Below are 17,251 nucleotides of genomic sequence, written 5' to 3'. Positions count from 1 at the left end.
TGTAGGGCATATACACCGAGATCCATGATTGCACTTCCGCCGAGCTCTTTCTTGCTGTATAAATAAATATAATTAAAACTTTTAATTCCCAATCCTATAAATAATGATTTGATGCGTCTATTGACTGAATCAACAATTATACAATTATAGTATTTTTTTACCTAAGCCGTGCAATTTCGGAAACAGGAACGCCAAAGTTAACCTCGACGTATTGTATCTCTCCAAGCTTGCCAGCTTGAATTTCCTTTTCTAACGCGATGTATGACGGTGCAAAACGCGACCAAATGGCTTCCATTAAGAATAACTTCTTCTTCCTTGCCAGGTTGACAAGGCTTTGCACTTGTTTTGAGTTCAAGCAGAATGGTTTCTCACACAAAACGTGTTTACCATTTTCAAGGAAAAGTTTGGCAAGTTCGTAGTGGTATGGAATGAGGGAACCAATGTATGCAACATCTGAAAAAAAAAATGATTAAATAATTTATGCCTATTCCCCGAAATTTTAAGAGTCCATTTTAAGAGTATATTTGCAAGGATAATACCGATGTCTTTGCTTTCAGCCATCTCCTTGTAGGAACCAAATACTTTTGGTATATTGTGGAGCTTAGCGAATTCTGTGGCCTTGCTCTTGTCACGTGCTGCTACGGCAGCAATGACTGCATCCTTCTTTTCAGGATAAGAGTTGAATGCGTTGACGAAGTCATGGCAAATTTTCGCCGCAGTTACAATTCCCCAACGGACCGGCATCTAAGAACAATATTTTTTAAAGCGCTGATCTAGTTTATTAATTACCTATCTAAAGATATGTAATATAATTTATCAATACATATAGATAAAAGAAATAAGTGAACTAAACTGTTCATTGAAGTGTTTGTCTGTCAATCTGTAATCGAGTTTGTAAAATGAGTGTTTTCTCAAGTGCTTATTGATATTCACATAAATCGTTTTAAATATGTAATTTGTTTTTATTCCGGTGTTTTTTTTTACGTAATTTTGACGTGACCTTACAGAATTATATTAGATGATAGAAAAGTTTTATGGGTAAATTATGAGTGATATCCCAAAAACATGAAAGTTTTAGTTATAGCCGACTAAATATCATCCTACTTCTGAACAGGGGCATTATGTGTGTTAGTGATAAGTCTAACTAACATTATAACGGGATTAAATGATTAAATAGTATTATGTTTATCTATATTTTTTTATTGCTTTTTTATCATTTATAATGCAGTAAAAACTCTTTCTATTTTTCCAAACTATTACATAATTCTCATTTTGTTTTTACTTGCAAAATTCACCCATTATCCATTATCATTAGTACGTACGCGATGCATATGCATTTGAGCTGTATACGTCCTACCTACCTATTAAGCATAATCTATTTTTTGGTTACAAATTAACTAACAAAAAACGAAAACTATGTAGAAACGTGACGTTGCTGTTTTCATTTAAATTTATATTTTATGTAAATAATTCAACCTTTTTATTTTGCTCAAACTATTAATAATAATTATTCGCTCATTAAAGTTATTATATCAAAGTTACATATTACATATTTTTTACAATATTCAAGTAGCTACACAAATACCTTTGAATTGGTTATGGGCTTAATCGGTTTTGGGTATATTGCAAGGCTTTATTCTTATCAATTATATTACCATTACAGTACCTACCCACTTAATAGATCGTTCATAGTACAAGTAAAATGAAATAACTGTGCACTTCAGTGGCTCTTCAATGATATGAAGACAATTTTAGCAGACATTAGGTCTATTTTTCATTATAAATTTTTATATATGTATTTATAATTCTTGGAAAAAAAATTTCATTCCGTTTAAATTAAGATTAAGACAACGGTTAAGTCGTAATTTACAAACATATTTATTGATATTTTACTTGTTTTGATCATGGAGATAAGTAATTTCCATAATTATGCAGGTTTTGTAGAATGAAAGTTATGCCTCACTTGCTCTTTTACAGAGCAAATAAATTATTTGATCCTGGCGATCTTAATCAGAATATCAAGATAATATCATCGAATTATTTTACATTGACTTGATAAATGTACAAAACTTTCATTTAATCTGTCATTTAAACTCGGTCAAAATGGGAGTTACATAGAAACAATAAACAAGTGACGCTAATAAAAGCGGTTAATTTTTAAAAGAGAGTCGTGTTAGTATGTATATATAACTCAAAACCAGCTGAAGGAATTTTAATGTTCGGTTTGTTGGATTTGAGGCCCCTTAGATTGGGATAATAACTTTTAAAAGTTACAAAAAAGTCCGGAGCGAGTAGTAAGATTTCGTGTAGTAAGTCTTAAAATTAATCGATATTGTTATTATACATAATAGCGAGGACAAGATAATTTTTTGCTTTGTCGAAATTCACAGCAAAAACAGTAACTATGTCATTTTGGAACAAAAGAACTTAATCATAGTGTTGGTGTATCCACTGCCCAGTACAAAGTTATGAGGTAAACTTTGCACTGGGTGACCGATTTTTATCATTCTTTTTTTAATTGAAATTAGTGCCTGCCATGTGGTTCCAATTAAATGTGGTCTAGTTCTGATAATTTGAACACGGTAGTTTTTTGTTAAAATTAATTATTCACGCAAAAACTTCTGAACCAATTGCAATGAAATTTGGAACGTAGACAGCTGGACAGCTGGAATAACATATAGACTTTTTATCCCGACATGCCTACAGGCTACGGACTTACGCGGGTGAAACCGCGTGGTGCAGCTAGTATACTATAATATCATCAATCACAATAAAAATGATTGTTAGATACATTGAGTTATTTTAACCAAACGAATAACATAAATTAAAACGTCCTCCGATTGACTGCTGTATCAATTATACTTTAGAATAAAAATGATTGGTGACAATCATGCTTGATTTTATTCTTCACAGCAGATAAATTTCTGTTAGTGTAGTCAGTCTGCAGACTTGCCGGTTTAAAAGATATAAAAATATAATGTCCAATGTGTAATGATTTAATAGGTTCCTAACAGATTTTGAAGAATAGACAGGTAGTTTAATTTCATTGAAATTCAATCCATTCAATTATTGAATTCAATAAATTCGGTCAAACAATTTTGAAATTTACTAATTATAACTGTAATATCTTGCATATTATGCATTATCATTAAAAATGTGAGATGGTCTGGCTCAATGTCAGGTTCTAATTTATGTTCTTTAGACAAAAAAAAACCCGTAACGAGTTTCATAGAAACCTAATTAATTCTTTTTGTTTTAAACTCGTTTTCATTAGTTTGTTTGTATGTAACCGACTCCTTTACACTTGATTATGATCCACTTTATAGGGACAGGTTGAATTCAATATTGTACCTTAATTGAAAGTCAATAACAGTGCAATAATTTTAGGAGTTTATCTTATAATTGTCATACGGATCCGTGGTATTACATAAAATCCTTATGTAAGCTTTGCATGTGAGCAAATGAGACAATTAAGTTAGTAATGTGATTTTATCTACGACAATTAAATATTTATTTACATATGACAGGATGGTTTTAAGAATTTTTTTTAGAAATTAAAAACTTTTCAACGGATTTTAAACGCGATTTATTCATTATATTATTAACCCGACGTTTCGAACACTTTACAGCGAGCGTGGTCACGGGGAGACAGTCTCCCCGTGACCACGCTCGCTGTAAAGTGTTCGAAACGTCGGGTTAATAATATAATGAATAAATCGCGTTTAAAATCCGTTGAAAAGTTTTTAATTTCTAAATGTATAATACTCGCGTGAAACCAAACACAAGAAGATACTAGAATTTTTTTTTATTTCCACTTGATTATTATATAGATACTAATATTATAAAGCTGGAGAGTTTGTTTGAACGCACTTATCTCAGGGATAGCTGGTCCGATTTGAAAAATTATTTCAGTGTTAGATAGCCCATTTATTGAGGAAGGCTATATATGTACCACAGGCGAAGCTGGGGCGGACCGCTAGTACTTAATATAAACTCTCTGGTAAAAGATTGTAGCACGTTACACAGGAGGTTAATAAGTTTAAAATTTGAGAGAATCAGTAAGAAAATCTCTTTTCCGTAGAGAACATGGGCGATGCTCCGGCGGAAGGCTATTATACAAAAAAGAAAAAACAAACTAGTAAAAAACGTTACTTAAGGATTTCGCTAGCTCGCGAAGTGCTTATACGTGAAACTTCTTATGTTTATGTTTTATGATACCACACCTAGACTTGAAAAAAATTGCTATGTTAAAGCCCAAGCCCCAATCTATCAGTGCTATAGTTTCCCAGTAAAGTGTACCATAAAATGATTAGATCGTAGCTTTAGAGGTATAAATAAGGTTGTTGCGGGTAGTAGCTTCTATTATAGGTTTTTAGTGGGTATATGTGATATGATGCGTTTGATGGTATTTAGCTACTCTGTTACAACAACAACAAAATACAAATATCAAAAAATCCTACGGTTATATAAAAATACTACTGATTAAAAATTAAGGAGATTAAATCATCAAGCAAAATGATTTACGAAAGCATCCCTATTAAACAATACGACTACGCTTCGTGTTTATCTAAGTGTAAACCTGACACATTTATTTTCGGTAACAAAATACATCGCTCGAATCTTACCTTGAATTAAATGAATTTGAACTAGACCGACAACGCAAGGACACGACCACTACGCACTGTCACAGATCTAAATATAAATGAATGAGGCGCTTATATACATGCCGGCATGGCAAAAAACTATGATAACAAAATATCAGTCGTAAATAATAAACCGATATAAACATCTATATCAGTTGCCCGTAATACAGGATTATCGCAAGGTCTGACATGAAATTCGAGTGGGTCTATGAGATAATGAGCTTCATCGTGGATTTTTCCGCATCAGTAAAGATGATATAATACTTATATTATTTAATATTTACATGTTATGAGAAAAATGTAATGGGTGAAAAACTATTTTATTTATCTGACAGAGATAAAAGGGGTAATTTTACGAAATATCATCACGAGGTTCATAACGGTTTTAATATTTTTATTTATTGTCTCAAACAGCAGTTAAATTCTATATTTACAAATAAAAGTTTCTGGGTTTGGTTTCATATGTAGACTCGTAACTCTTTTATTTTATTATGCATAATATATAGTTTATTTAATAAACTATCACATATGCCTATCCTAATATTGGAGTTATTTGGACTTAATAGCGTCTAACATATTAAAAATGGAGAAAACTTTAAAACTGTGGACTTCGAAATGAGAGAAATATATGTGTTTGAGATATTGACATAGACATAATATTATAGTATGTTTTAAATCTGTGGATATTGTAAGAACATTTACAAGTCGAAATTCTATGGCTATAGATATTCGATTTGTAAAAATTAATATGGCAATTATTACTGTCTGATCGGCAGTTCTCATCATATAAGTGTAATCTATGGTTCTGTTTTATGGTGCATTTACATTCGTGTTCGCTTTTCGCCTCGTGACTATACGATACACCAATTTCACGAAATATTCGTATACCAGTGTCAATGCGAACCGCTGTGTTTACATATTCGTCTACCCTTTGATAACGTCTGAAAATCAGTCCAAATGTAAATCTTAACATCGCAGTACACTGTTTACACACGCTCGTTCGTTAACCGCTGTTTATGCGATTGTGTAAGTGTACAATTACTTGAAACTATCCCTTGTCTGTTTTTACAGTCTATTGTCTATGAACTACTGTTATCCTTATCTTATAAACTTATGTCAAAAACAATATATGATGTCAAAGTGAATGGTGCAGATGTGGGTTTTAATTACTAATAATGAAATGAATTCACAATTTGAATATCAGTTGTGTTTATAAACAATTTATGTTCTACTGATTTGCACTTTTACGATATCTTTTGGAGAATTTGTATTTATTCGCAGACATTTTGTATCTTAAAATCTTCTAAAATGTCAGCTAAACAATGCATATTTAAATTGAATAAACCCAATCAACAAGAAGAGTCTCTAATATCTCCTTGCTTTCAAATTTCTAAGAATGTTGAGCTGAAGGAAATACCAACGACAGGTGAAGAGTACCTGTTAAAGGTAATGAATGAGAGACGGAACCATGCCACAATTACAAGGTGTAACGTAGACTGTTCAAAATTTTCTCGGAATCAATCACGATTTGTCACCCAGGTAACAATACTGTTAACATAAAATTATGTTCTAAGCATTTACTCCTGGTCCAGAAATTGTCATTTGCTGTTACAGGTCCCTCATGTGAAAGCACCCGACAATTTAAAACCAACTATAGAATGGCAAAATGTACAAGTTGCAGATTTTTCAGAAAGCCGCATGTATATCTCGCGCTTGTTAGCCAAGAAGACACAATGGCCGAAGGATGTTACAAACATTTCATTGGACCAGAATAGTAGTAAAGAATGGATAGAATTGTTTGAAACTCGAGAACCTACATTGTCATGTATTCTTGGTCTAAATCATACCATTTTAGATAATGGCTTGGAGATATTAATTGAATCTTTGAATAATGTCAAACCTGGGGATACTATCCCTTATAAAACAGGTATAAAATTTTTGTATTTGAAATTTATAAATGATATTAAGTTCAGTGCAGTGTGATATTGTAGTTTTATGAACATCATAGGTAGATTAATGATGTTATATTGTACAATATATGTATATATGCTATTATAGTAAAGTTGAAATAATGTGTAGAAAATATTCACAGAGATAATGTGTAAATCCCAATCCCCTTATGTGTTGTTGGACATCTTAAAGTTTATCATATTTTACTTATCAAGCTTTATCATTTTGATATCCATACTGGGGGAGTTGTGAAATAAGAAAATAAGTCATATCCCCTCATGAACTAAAAAACAGCTGATGATCTTCAAATGGCTCAACTGATTTTCATCAGATATGTCTCAGAATACTCACATATCATACTTTCAATTCATGAAAAAATATATTGAAATTGCTTCATTTGTTCAGGAGTTGCTATGCTACACAGAAACATGTCAAATTTATAAACTTATCACTCCCCTCTTGTTGTATGGGGGGTTGGATATAAAAACATGCCTATATTATGTGCCATATTGTCATTATTTACTTTTACTGTCTAGAAAGATACTTATTAATCTTCGAAAACAAAGATGCCGTAACAAGTAGATTGAATGATATCATTTTAACACCTTTTTTAGCTATTAGTCAACAATGTGTAATGCCAATACTTGCAAGTGAATGAGTCTATTCAACAACTTACCAAAGGATCTAGTATTTTAATATAGCTGTTCAATATTATGAAGTTTAAATTTTTAATAATATGCTTTATAACATGTTTTAAAGTTCTGATATGCACTCGATGAATGAACTGAAATATGATAATCTTTGTTCATATGTTATGTATTATCGAAATGATTATTGATATGATATTGTTTTCAAATGAAAGATAATTTTAATGAAATATATGTTATTTTAGGCCAATGGATATATGCAATACTAGCATGCACAAGACAACCTCTGCTCTCAGACACAGTGAGCATATTAAGGAATTTAGCAAGAAAATGTTCTGAAATAAGGTATTTTGCTTTTATCAGCTCAATAAATTGAATAAACTCTGTGTATAAAAAACACTATCTTAAACTTATTTGACTGCTGCAAATGAAGTTAGCTATCTAATAGAAAAAGTTATGCATACAATTTTATGTTTATTTCCATGTGAAGGGCATAATATACCAGATTATCAGCGTCAGGTTCCCATTGACTCTGACATTTAAGCTGAGCCAAGACCCTTTTTAAGAACACAGTGCACATTTGTCTCCGTCGTGTTTTTTCCTCTGTGTGTTAATTTTTCTTTGTTTGTCTTACTTTATAATTGTCTTGTATTTAATGTGTTCTTTTAATAAACGTTTAATCTATCTATCTATCTAATCTATCTATTATATTAATGCCAGATGATAGACCATTAGCTGGTAGCTGTTTCTTTGCTATTTCTTTTACTCTTACTTAAACATTGTCAATATTTTGACATACCGCCAGATTTTTGGACAATTGTTTTTTAATATTTTTAACAAAAAGCACCCCTGTAGCAAATATATGTTATTTGTTTTCAGATCTCGCCTCAATCCTGAAAAAGATACTTCAAAGGAATATGCCACCCCATTAAATGTTTTTATTTGTTTAGTAGCTAGATATTTCCGACAGTATGACTTGGCGGACTGACCTTTGATTTTGTTAATTTAATATGTTCATACAATTGTTCAAATAGTATTTTTAATATAAAATTTTGTACTGACATAGCAATAAAAACTAATGACACTTTTAATTATTTTCCATTAAAATTTGCCTTGATATTCTCTATGATTAATTTGTTAAATACTTTTCATGAATGAATGTATATTTCATCATCAAACATTTCTTGAAATGTGTACAGTAAAGTGAAGGAATATTACTTTGGTAAATGGCTAATGTAATAAAATTTTTCAAAGAATAAAAAAAGGAGCAAAAGATTTAGAAATTAAAAACTTTTAAACGGATTTTAAACGCGATTTATTCATCATACTATTAACCCGACGTTTCGAACACTTTACAGCGAGCGTGGTCACAGGTAGACTTAAATCCGATAAAAAGTTTTTAATTTCTAAATGTATAATACTCGCGTAAAATGAAACACAAGAAAATACTAAGAGCAAAAGATGTTCCTTTGGATTTGTTTGGTTATTAAACGAGTAGAATTGTTGTTAATAAAAACCATACACATTAGGTAGTAATTATGCTATATTAGCTTGATAAAATTGTTACTTTGATAACATATTATTGTTTTAAGTTTTTTTTATAAAGTTGACATTTGAAACTCAATTTTGTTTACATATTTACAGAGATTTAACCTATGTGACGGTAACATAATCATGTTGATTAAACAAGCATAGTTATTTAATTATTGTATAAAAATAATATGCACAAAGGCAGAGATGTTTTCAATCGACTTCAAAAAATGTGGTTATCAATTCAACGAGTTTTTTGTCTTTGTTTTAATATTATTTTTTTTTATTGAAAATGGGAGGTAGGGTTTTTATTGGGTTTCATCGATATATGGCAAAGGAAGCCCTTGTCTAGCATCTTATTATTTTAGGTATCCTTTAATACTCATTGCTAAAGTATAATAATCTTACTTTAAAACATCATAATCAATGTTGCCACAACTGAGATTTTGACAAACAAAAAAAAAGCGGCCACGACTATAAGGATATCGAAAAATCTTTTATTTTTGATTCTTACTTATAGAACAATAATTTCAATCTAACAATCATTGCCATTAGATGTTTCTATCTATAGGTCCTTTATCTATGTAGGATGTATTATTTTATGGACAATCAAACCAATTTTCAATTCTTTCAATAATTTTATTAATCATAGGTAAATAGACAGTATAGTTAGGCCATGTGATTTATTAATTGCCCATGTAGTTTATGGAAATTCTTGACCGTCGGCATCGTAAACGACTCCAACTTGTCTTCGGACGGAGTCTTCCAGTTTGGAAATTATGATACTGTCTCTGAGTGGCACTCGTGGCGATTCTAATAAACCTAAAAACAATTAATTGTTAATATTTTATTAACCGTTTATTATACTAAATTAATTATGTTGTATTAATACAGAACTGATACGTATATGGTAAAATAAAAAGAAAATAGTCGTGGAAAACCGGCGTGAAATAATAGCATGCTATTGTGTTTCGTTCGGTGAGTGGGAGGGCCGGAGGCCCATATCCTTTTCCTCACACTTATTAGTCCTTTCCTCTATTCCTCTCATCAATCCTTTCCTAATCCCTTTCCAATTAAAGTCGGCAATTCATTTATAGAGGCGAAAGGTCTGCAATTGACCTTATGCCTCTCCAAATGTTCATGGGCGATAGTGGCGCTTACCATCAGGCGACCCACCAGCTCCATTGCCGAATATGACATAAAAAAAATAACCTATTTACTTTTAACTTTACGATAAAAATTAAAAAGTTATGTATATTTTTGTGGGTTTGCCAGTTTAGGAATTAAGGCGTGACAGTATACGTGTTTTAAGACGGCGGCCGGTGGCGGTCCCTCACACTTAAAGTTATCCTAACTAGAAAATAAAATTGTGTCTTCTCCAAAACACATGCTAAAATTTACAAATATAACATTTCGATTTCGATTGACTTCTTAGTCATTATAGTTTATTATCACGCTTGAAGGCTTCACCTGTAGGTATCTTTATATGTAACCGACGGCTTCAGACTCAATTTTTACCCATTTTTTTTAACGTACCGATTTAATCCAAATTTTGTACCTACACTTACATATCAAGGGTCAATGTTAACACAATTTCACGAGTTTATCTTATTATGCTGACGAGGATTGCCAGGATTAAAAAAATCCTTCCGTATACTTTGTATACTCGAAGCGCAAATAAGGCAATATAGTTGTTTATGTTCTTTAAACTATATTTTTAAATTCTAACCTTGTTGGATGCATCTGGTAACTTCAAGAGCTTCGTAAACTAAACCAGCGCTGTTGTCAAAGTTATAGTAAATCTTAGAGGAATGTAAGGGGAATTTCTCAACCGTGCCATCAACGTGAACCATAGATTCTGGAAAGTGGAAGGGTTCCTCGATCTGTAAAAATCATTATTTTAAAAATATTACTCATGCAAGCATTTTATCAATCAGTATCGTATACCAAATTGCCAAACCAAATCTTTTAAAAAAATACCAAAGCTTATCAATTACATACGATAATATAGAAAACGAAAGAGAAATCCTACTAATATTATAAATGCAAAAGTTTGTAAGGATGTGTATGCGTTTGTTGCTCTTGCACGCAAAAACTAATGAACGGATTTTCATGAAACCTTCTAGTAATATAGCTTTGATATCAGAATAACATAATATGTTAAAATTTAAAGGATTTTTTTATAATGTGGAGATGAAATAACGACAACTGTTATATAAGTCGGAAAAAATGAGCCCCCTGAGAGCTATATTGGCGTGCGCTGCCCTAATCGTAGGAATTACACAAAGATAATTATTGTAGGATTATTTGTCTTAAATAGTTCTAAATAAAAGTCCGCGACAGCATATATCGTATCTTTTGTGTGTAAGTCACTATGATTAAAATTGTGAACCAAACAAACAATTTAATTGGTATTATTTAACAATGCACATTTTAGAATACTTAAGGAACTTTTATGAAAATTGATACATCTATCACTTTACGTATTGAATGTAGATAAACATTGACTTTTACACTAAGTAATTTGGACACACAGGCAACTTTTTATCCCGATATTCCTACGGGATACGAACTTAAGCGGGTGAAACCGCGGGGCGCAGCTAGTAATTTATATATTTTTAAATATCAACCATGTTTAATCTATGTTGTTATTCATTACCGCTTATCTTTTTTAAATTATAGTATGGCTTACAAATATTAACAATAATTTATCAATATTTTATAACTTTTCTGCGTAACTGAGATAAATAGATACTTACCGATGCTCTGCCAGCGGTACCGTACACTGTGGCCTTGTTCCAAAGACGGGCCTTAGCGTGAATGTTTAGAACAGCTCGTCTGCCACCAGAGTATTCCAGAATAACGGTATCAACTTCATCAACACCATCGTCATTCAAGTTGCCAACGGCCGTGCATTTGAGCGGTTCGTCCTTGAAGATGTATTGGGCAAACTGTAGGGCATATATGCCAAGATCCATGATTGCACTTCCGCCGAGCTCTTTCTTGCTGTAAAAATTTAATTTATGCTTTTAATTCCAAATCCTATAAATAATGATAAATCAACAATTGCAAAAATGCAATACAATTATTGAATTATACTTAGTATTTTTACCTAAGCCTGGCAATTTCGGAGATAGGAAGGCCATAGTTAACCTCGACGTATTGTAGTTCTCCAAGCTTGCCAGCTTGAATTTCCTTTTCTAACGCGATGTAAGCAGGTGCGAAACGCGACCAAATGGCCTCCATCAAGAACAACTTCTTCTTTCTTGCCAGGTTGACAAGGCTTTGCACTTGTTTGGAGTTCATGCACAATGGTTTCTCACACAGAACGTGTTTGCCATTTTCAAGGAAAAGTTTGGTAAGCTCGTAATGTTGAGGATTGAGGGAACCGATGTATGCAACATCTGAAAAAAAAGATTAAAAAATTCATGTCTATTCCCCGAAATTTTAAGAGTATATTGCAAGGATCATACCGATGTCTTTGCTTTCAGCCATCTCCTTGTAGGAACCAAATACTTTTGGTATATTGTGGAGCTTAGCGAATTCTGTGGCCTTGCTCTTATCACGTGCTGCTACGGCAGCAATAACTGCATCCTTCTTTGCAGGATAAGAGTTGAATGCGTTGACGAAGTCATGGCAAATTTTCGCTGCAGTTACAATTCCCCAACGGACCGGCATCTAAGAACAACATTTTTTAACACTCATCTAGTTTATTAATTAAGTACCTGTCTGAAGCTTATGATATTATTCGTTACCTAAAGATTATCGACTATTCATTGTCTTGTGTCGTAAAATTAGTGTTTTCTCGAGTGCTTATTGCTATTCTCATAATACGAAGTCATAAAATACGTTTTTAATTATAATTTGTTTGTAACTCCGGTGTTTAATTTTTCTTCGTATGAATATCTGGACATGAACAGATTTTTTATTGAATATTTATGTGATGATAGTAAAGTTTGTAGAGCAGATTATGAGTTATTATGTACCAGGAATAAAAGAGTTCATAACCGATTATAGTATTATACAATTTCGGGGGCACTATGATATGTAGTGGTGCTATTTATCGGCTAGCCACATAGACTGTTCGAGGATCCTCCCTTTTCTGATGGACGAATACCATCTTCCTTCTTCCACAACTCATTATCAGTAGATTTGTTTTTCGAATATAGACGACAATGTACGTACGCGATGCATCTGCTATTGGTACTAGTCACCATACGTAGCTAGGATTATAATCTATCTTTTGGTAATAAATTTAATTGTTAAAAAACGTAAACTACGTTGTAAATGTAAGATCTAATTTTCTTGTGATGTTGAAGTTTTTATTTAAATTTATGTTGTATGTAAATAGAACAAACAGAAGTATTGAACTCATTCTATTAATCATAATTATAAGCACATCCGAGTTATAGGATTTGTTACTTGTTGTGGATTTGTTAACTAAACTCTGTTTTGAGAATATTGCAAGGCTTTAAATCTCATCAATAAAATACCCACGTAATAGACATAATTATCAAATAATTTCATATATTTTTTTTATTGTGTATTTCCTGTATAGCTTTACTGTACAGTTCCTGTATAGCTTTACAGTAATACCACAGATTACATAATACTATACTTGTACCCATACAAGTATAGTATTATGTAATCTGTGGTATAGATGAAGTGCATCACCATTACTGTCGTTTAATCATAATTTGGAACTATATTTTACCTGAAACGTAAATATGACTGTACATTATGTTATTAGTTATGGAGATTAACAATTTCAATAAATTTTGACGAAAAAAAATATTTGACAGTTTAGAATTTAGATGGTACAAAACTAATTATGATTGATCACTGGATATATGTTTTCATATCATGTTTTCCATTCCGTATTATCTTCCCCCCCCCCTCCTCTCTAAGGGGGAGCCCTTATTATTTTATTTATTTAATTGGAGTTTGTACTAAAACTATGAACCGTACTTTTTCAAATTCCCGCCAAAATCTTAGGTTATTTGTAAATAGTAGGTATATATCACATTCACATAATTGTCAATAACATGTTAAAATTTATATTTAGAAACGTACAGATTCTATATCTATTCACGTTTATCATAAGTGTAAACTACAATTTATGTTTCGTTAACAATTAACATCGCTGAAATTTTACCTTGAATTAAATGAATTTGAACTAGACCGACAACGCAAGGACACCACCACTACACACTGTCACAGATCTTAAAAAATTTAATGAGGCGCTTATATATTATATGCCGGCATGGCAAAAAACTATGATAACTCAATATCAGTCGTAAATAATATACCGATATAAACATATCAGTCGCACGTAATACGGGATTATCACTTAAGGTCTAACATGAAATTCGATGGGGTCCATGAGATAATAAGAGCTTCATCGCGGATTTTTCCGTTTCACTTGAAGTGATAATACTTATATTATTTAATGTTTTAAGAATAAGATAATGAAGTGATAACAAGAGAAAAAAATATTCTTGAGACTAAGATAAAAGGAGTAATAGAGAATATGCATGTAGTCCGAACAATGGTCACATATACATAACCGGTCAAAGCCCTATGTACCATAGAGTATGAGATAGATTATGTCGGTGTCAAGCTGCAAATGTTGAATTTTCATATGAGAAAATCGTATGCAGCACTGAAATATAAACCACCAATTAGAATGCTCATAATAAACTTCCATTAAAAAGACATAATGATTACTACGAATAAATACATACAAAAATATATTACCTACGCATAGAACGGAATTTAGCAGTAATATTGTGATATATGTCGGAATTCTTTTTAAGCGTTTTCATCGTCTTTGTCGACTTAATATTAGCTATTCGAGGGTAGATGTCTCTATCAAATATGTTTACAATTAATGCCTTATTTCCAAAGGGTTAAGTTTTAAATTTATATTCTCATATTTATTTATCTAGAACTTTCTATAACAATGAAGCTACTCAAATAGGGGTGAATTAATTACATCTAGAAGTCGATAGACTCAATAATAGGAGTAAATTGCTTTAAATCAATATACAACGTTCTAAAGTATTATTAAAAATGAGTAAACTTATTATATTGTAATTGCAAAGCTTATTGAATCAAATAAATATACGTAGATTTTGATCAGAACTAAAATAATATAAGTAAATCGATCTGAAACTACTAACCTATATAACTAGTGAATTGCGTTATCTTGTACTCTTTTCTAAGTAAGTAAATAAGTAGTTTAAGTATAAAATAAAACGCGAAAAAAATGTTTAATTGTCCTTTAAATAAAATTATGCATTAATTATTTTTTAATTTATGTTCGGAACAAATGCAACTTGATTTCGTAGGCATCCAGTTGATTCTACCAGTCGCAGTAATTATCACTTTTCTTTTATATGAGGATGTTTAGGAAAACAAACTAATAATCTAATAATCAATTACCATGTAAATCATTAGTTTCACAAAATAATATGGATTATACAAAAAAAAAAATAGCAATATGCATATCTTAAATAAATAAAAAAACATCGATAAACCCAATAAAAATAATAATTGATGTCCCAACCCTAGTGATTGGTACTACGGCATATTTTCGATGTAGCTCCTCCTCGCTAGATGGCGCAATTACATTCCGTGCAAACTTAAAAAAAAGAACACCAATTAGGTTAGTCTGCGACGCCAGCAGAATTCTATAGCTGTTTGAAAATAAAATTATACTGGACTTTAGTGCATTGCCAAAAAGCCCATTGCATTGTGTTGATAAGTTTTCCCCATGCTGCCCCAGAATTTAACATAATATTCCAAAAGGAAACTGGATGTTTTTAAAAAGAAAAATGTTGATTTCATACATATAATAAACTCGCAAACATTCCTCAACAAAAGCGACAGCTACTAATACTAACATGTATGAGTAAAAGACACAAGAACGCAACGATTTTGCAATCAACTCTTCAAAATCAAGAAATTACAATCAGAATTTTTTATTTTTCTATTTTCGCTCCTAACAATTTGGGTTGGATATTTAAAAACCACAAAGTGATAATTTGCTTAATTTTATTAACAGGAGTGCTAAGTTTTGAGCTGTGGTCAATGGCGTATTATATCACAGATAATACAATACTGTACTATTATGTATACCTATAATTCTAAAGCATAAAATCGATCTCCTTGAATTTCTACGTTATAATTTTTTTTTTCACCCTTTTCAAAACGAAATATATATAAAACGCTAATTCCTAAATGAAATATGATATTGATTATCTTTCGTTTTTCCCTTCTTTGTATTAGAACATTTTATGCCAGATGCAAAAATTAGTTTTCTTTTTTTTCATTGCGAATAAAAAGTTTTAAAACATTAGAATCGTAAAAAATTATGCTTTCTTAATTTGAAATTCTTCTAAAACCATAATTCGGATACGGAGTATACTATGGAATAATACAAATTTTTGTTTATTTATTCTTCTTTGCATAAATAAACAATACACAAAATTATAATAAAAGTTACAAAGAATTTTATATTCAATTGAGTGTATACATTTCTTCCAGACAACCGATGGGTAAATATAATGTGAGAAAATGTTTTGTTGATTTGTATAAGTTTGTAAAAAATAAGAAGGTAACTAGATATGCAAGCGAGCCAACCCATCACTTTTGTAATATTAGTCTAAGTGGTGGAGTAATAAGCATAGACACACTTAATTTCTATATAAATAAAAATGTGCTGCTAAGTTCATAGTTCATTCACAACCAGTTCGACCAACTTGGCTAATTCTTTTTGAACATTTTTTAAGGCACTTCGAGGATTCTTATGAGGAGAAAGATAGTCGTGAAGCCAGGGGCTTCACGACTATCTTTCTCCTCTTAGAGTTCAAAGTCCCTTGTATAATTGAAGTACGTATATTTGTCTATCAAGAACTCCACGGGGTCCTGTCAATTCTGTTAATCTTCTAAATCTCTTCTAAAAAAAATCTGAAAATTGGTGACTCCGGATTGGCCTAAAATATGTTAATTAAAAGACATTGAAGAACTTTTCTTTTGGCATGGTTGAAAATAATGTAACTCTGTATGCTTATATCTACATAATTCTTAGAATAAACAGCGTTTTTCTCAAGGGGCATAGCTTTATTGGTCATCACTTTTCCATTCTTAGTACATTATTAGTACTTCTGTACATGGTAACTCCTTAGACGAAAATAATTTTATTTTATAGGTAAAGTACTATATAAGTCAGTTTTTTTTTCGGTTTGTTTGAAATTTTGTGTGGTACATAAAATTCTTAAATTAAAATGAAAAAAATAAATTTTAGTAGTATGAAATCAAGTTGAGACCCGCTTATTCAAAACCTTTTTGTATATCAAAATGTTATGAGTTTATAGTGTATCACTTTTGATTTCCTACATTATACGTTTGAATTAATATACAAGTAGCAGGTAAATACTACTAAATGTTAACTGATGTGGAAAATAACAAAAAAAAAAA

At 31.3% G+C, this 17,251-nt stretch overlaps 2 protein-coding genes across 3 annotated transcripts in view; one reads left to right on the top strand and one right to left on the bottom strand.

Annotated features, from left to right (window-relative positions):
* LOC119829552 (trans-1,2-dihydrobenzene-1,2-diol dehydrogenase-like) overlaps positions 1-14,079 on the bottom strand; it is a 15,993-nt gene extending 1,914 nt beyond the window's left edge. Inside the window, exons 1-6 of one of the 2 annotated variants that reach the window (XM_038352115.1) lie at positions 13,926-14,079; positions 12,244-12,448; positions 11,883-12,174; positions 11,530-11,776; positions 10,500-10,653; positions 9,193-9,592 (exon numbers count right to left, since the gene is read on the bottom strand). In XM_038352115.1, the coding sequence (XP_038208043.1) occupies positions 9,474-9,592; positions 10,500-10,653; positions 11,530-11,776; positions 11,883-12,174; positions 12,244-12,448 (1,017 nt within the window). In that variant the 5' untranslated portion in view covers positions 13,926-14,079 and the 3' untranslated portion in view covers positions 9,193-9,473. Of the gene's footprint in view, positions 1-9,192; positions 9,593-10,499; positions 10,654-11,529; positions 11,777-11,882; positions 12,175-12,243; positions 12,449-13,925 lie in introns of those variants that run through there. The other variant, XM_038352114.1, reaches the window with a different exon arrangement.
* On the top strand, positions 5,757-8,532 carry LOC119829553 (gem-associated protein 2-like). The gene is made up of 4 exons (XM_038352117.1): positions 5,757-6,182; positions 6,258-6,570; positions 7,486-7,585; positions 8,120-8,532. Exons 1-4 carry the CDS (start codon positions 5,952-5,954, stop codon positions 8,226-8,228), a joined length of 753 nt encoding a protein of 250 aa, XP_038208045.1. The 5' UTR covers positions 5,757-5,951; the 3' UTR covers positions 8,229-8,532.
* Positions 14,080-17,251: the final 3,172 nt, after the last annotated feature.

The sequence above is a fragment of the Zerene cesonia genome, chromosome 10 (assembly GCF_012273895.1).
Source record: "Zerene cesonia ecotype Mississippi chromosome 10, Zerene_cesonia_1.1, whole genome shotgun sequence".
NCBI lineage: Eukaryota > Metazoa > Arthropoda > Insecta > Lepidoptera > Pieridae > Zerene > Zerene cesonia.
This window is presented reverse-complemented; position numbering and strand designations above follow the sequence as displayed.

What these genes read in the sequence shown, in the direction of transcription:
- LOC119829553 (XM_038352117.1), top strand. Translation starts at nt 5,952, where the DNA reads ATGTCAGCTAAACAATGCATATTTAAATTGAATAAACCCAATCAACAA. An exon ending in AATCACGATTTGTCACCCAG is followed by an intron (nt 6,183 to 6,257) that starts GTAACAATACTG and finishes TTGCTGTTACAG; the next exon opens with GTCCCTCATGTGAAAGCACC. An exon ending in AGAAAATGTTCTGAAATAAG is followed by an intron (nt 7,586 to 8,119) that starts GTATTTTGCTTT and finishes ATTTGTTTTCAG; the next exon opens with ATCTCGCCTCAATCCTGAAA.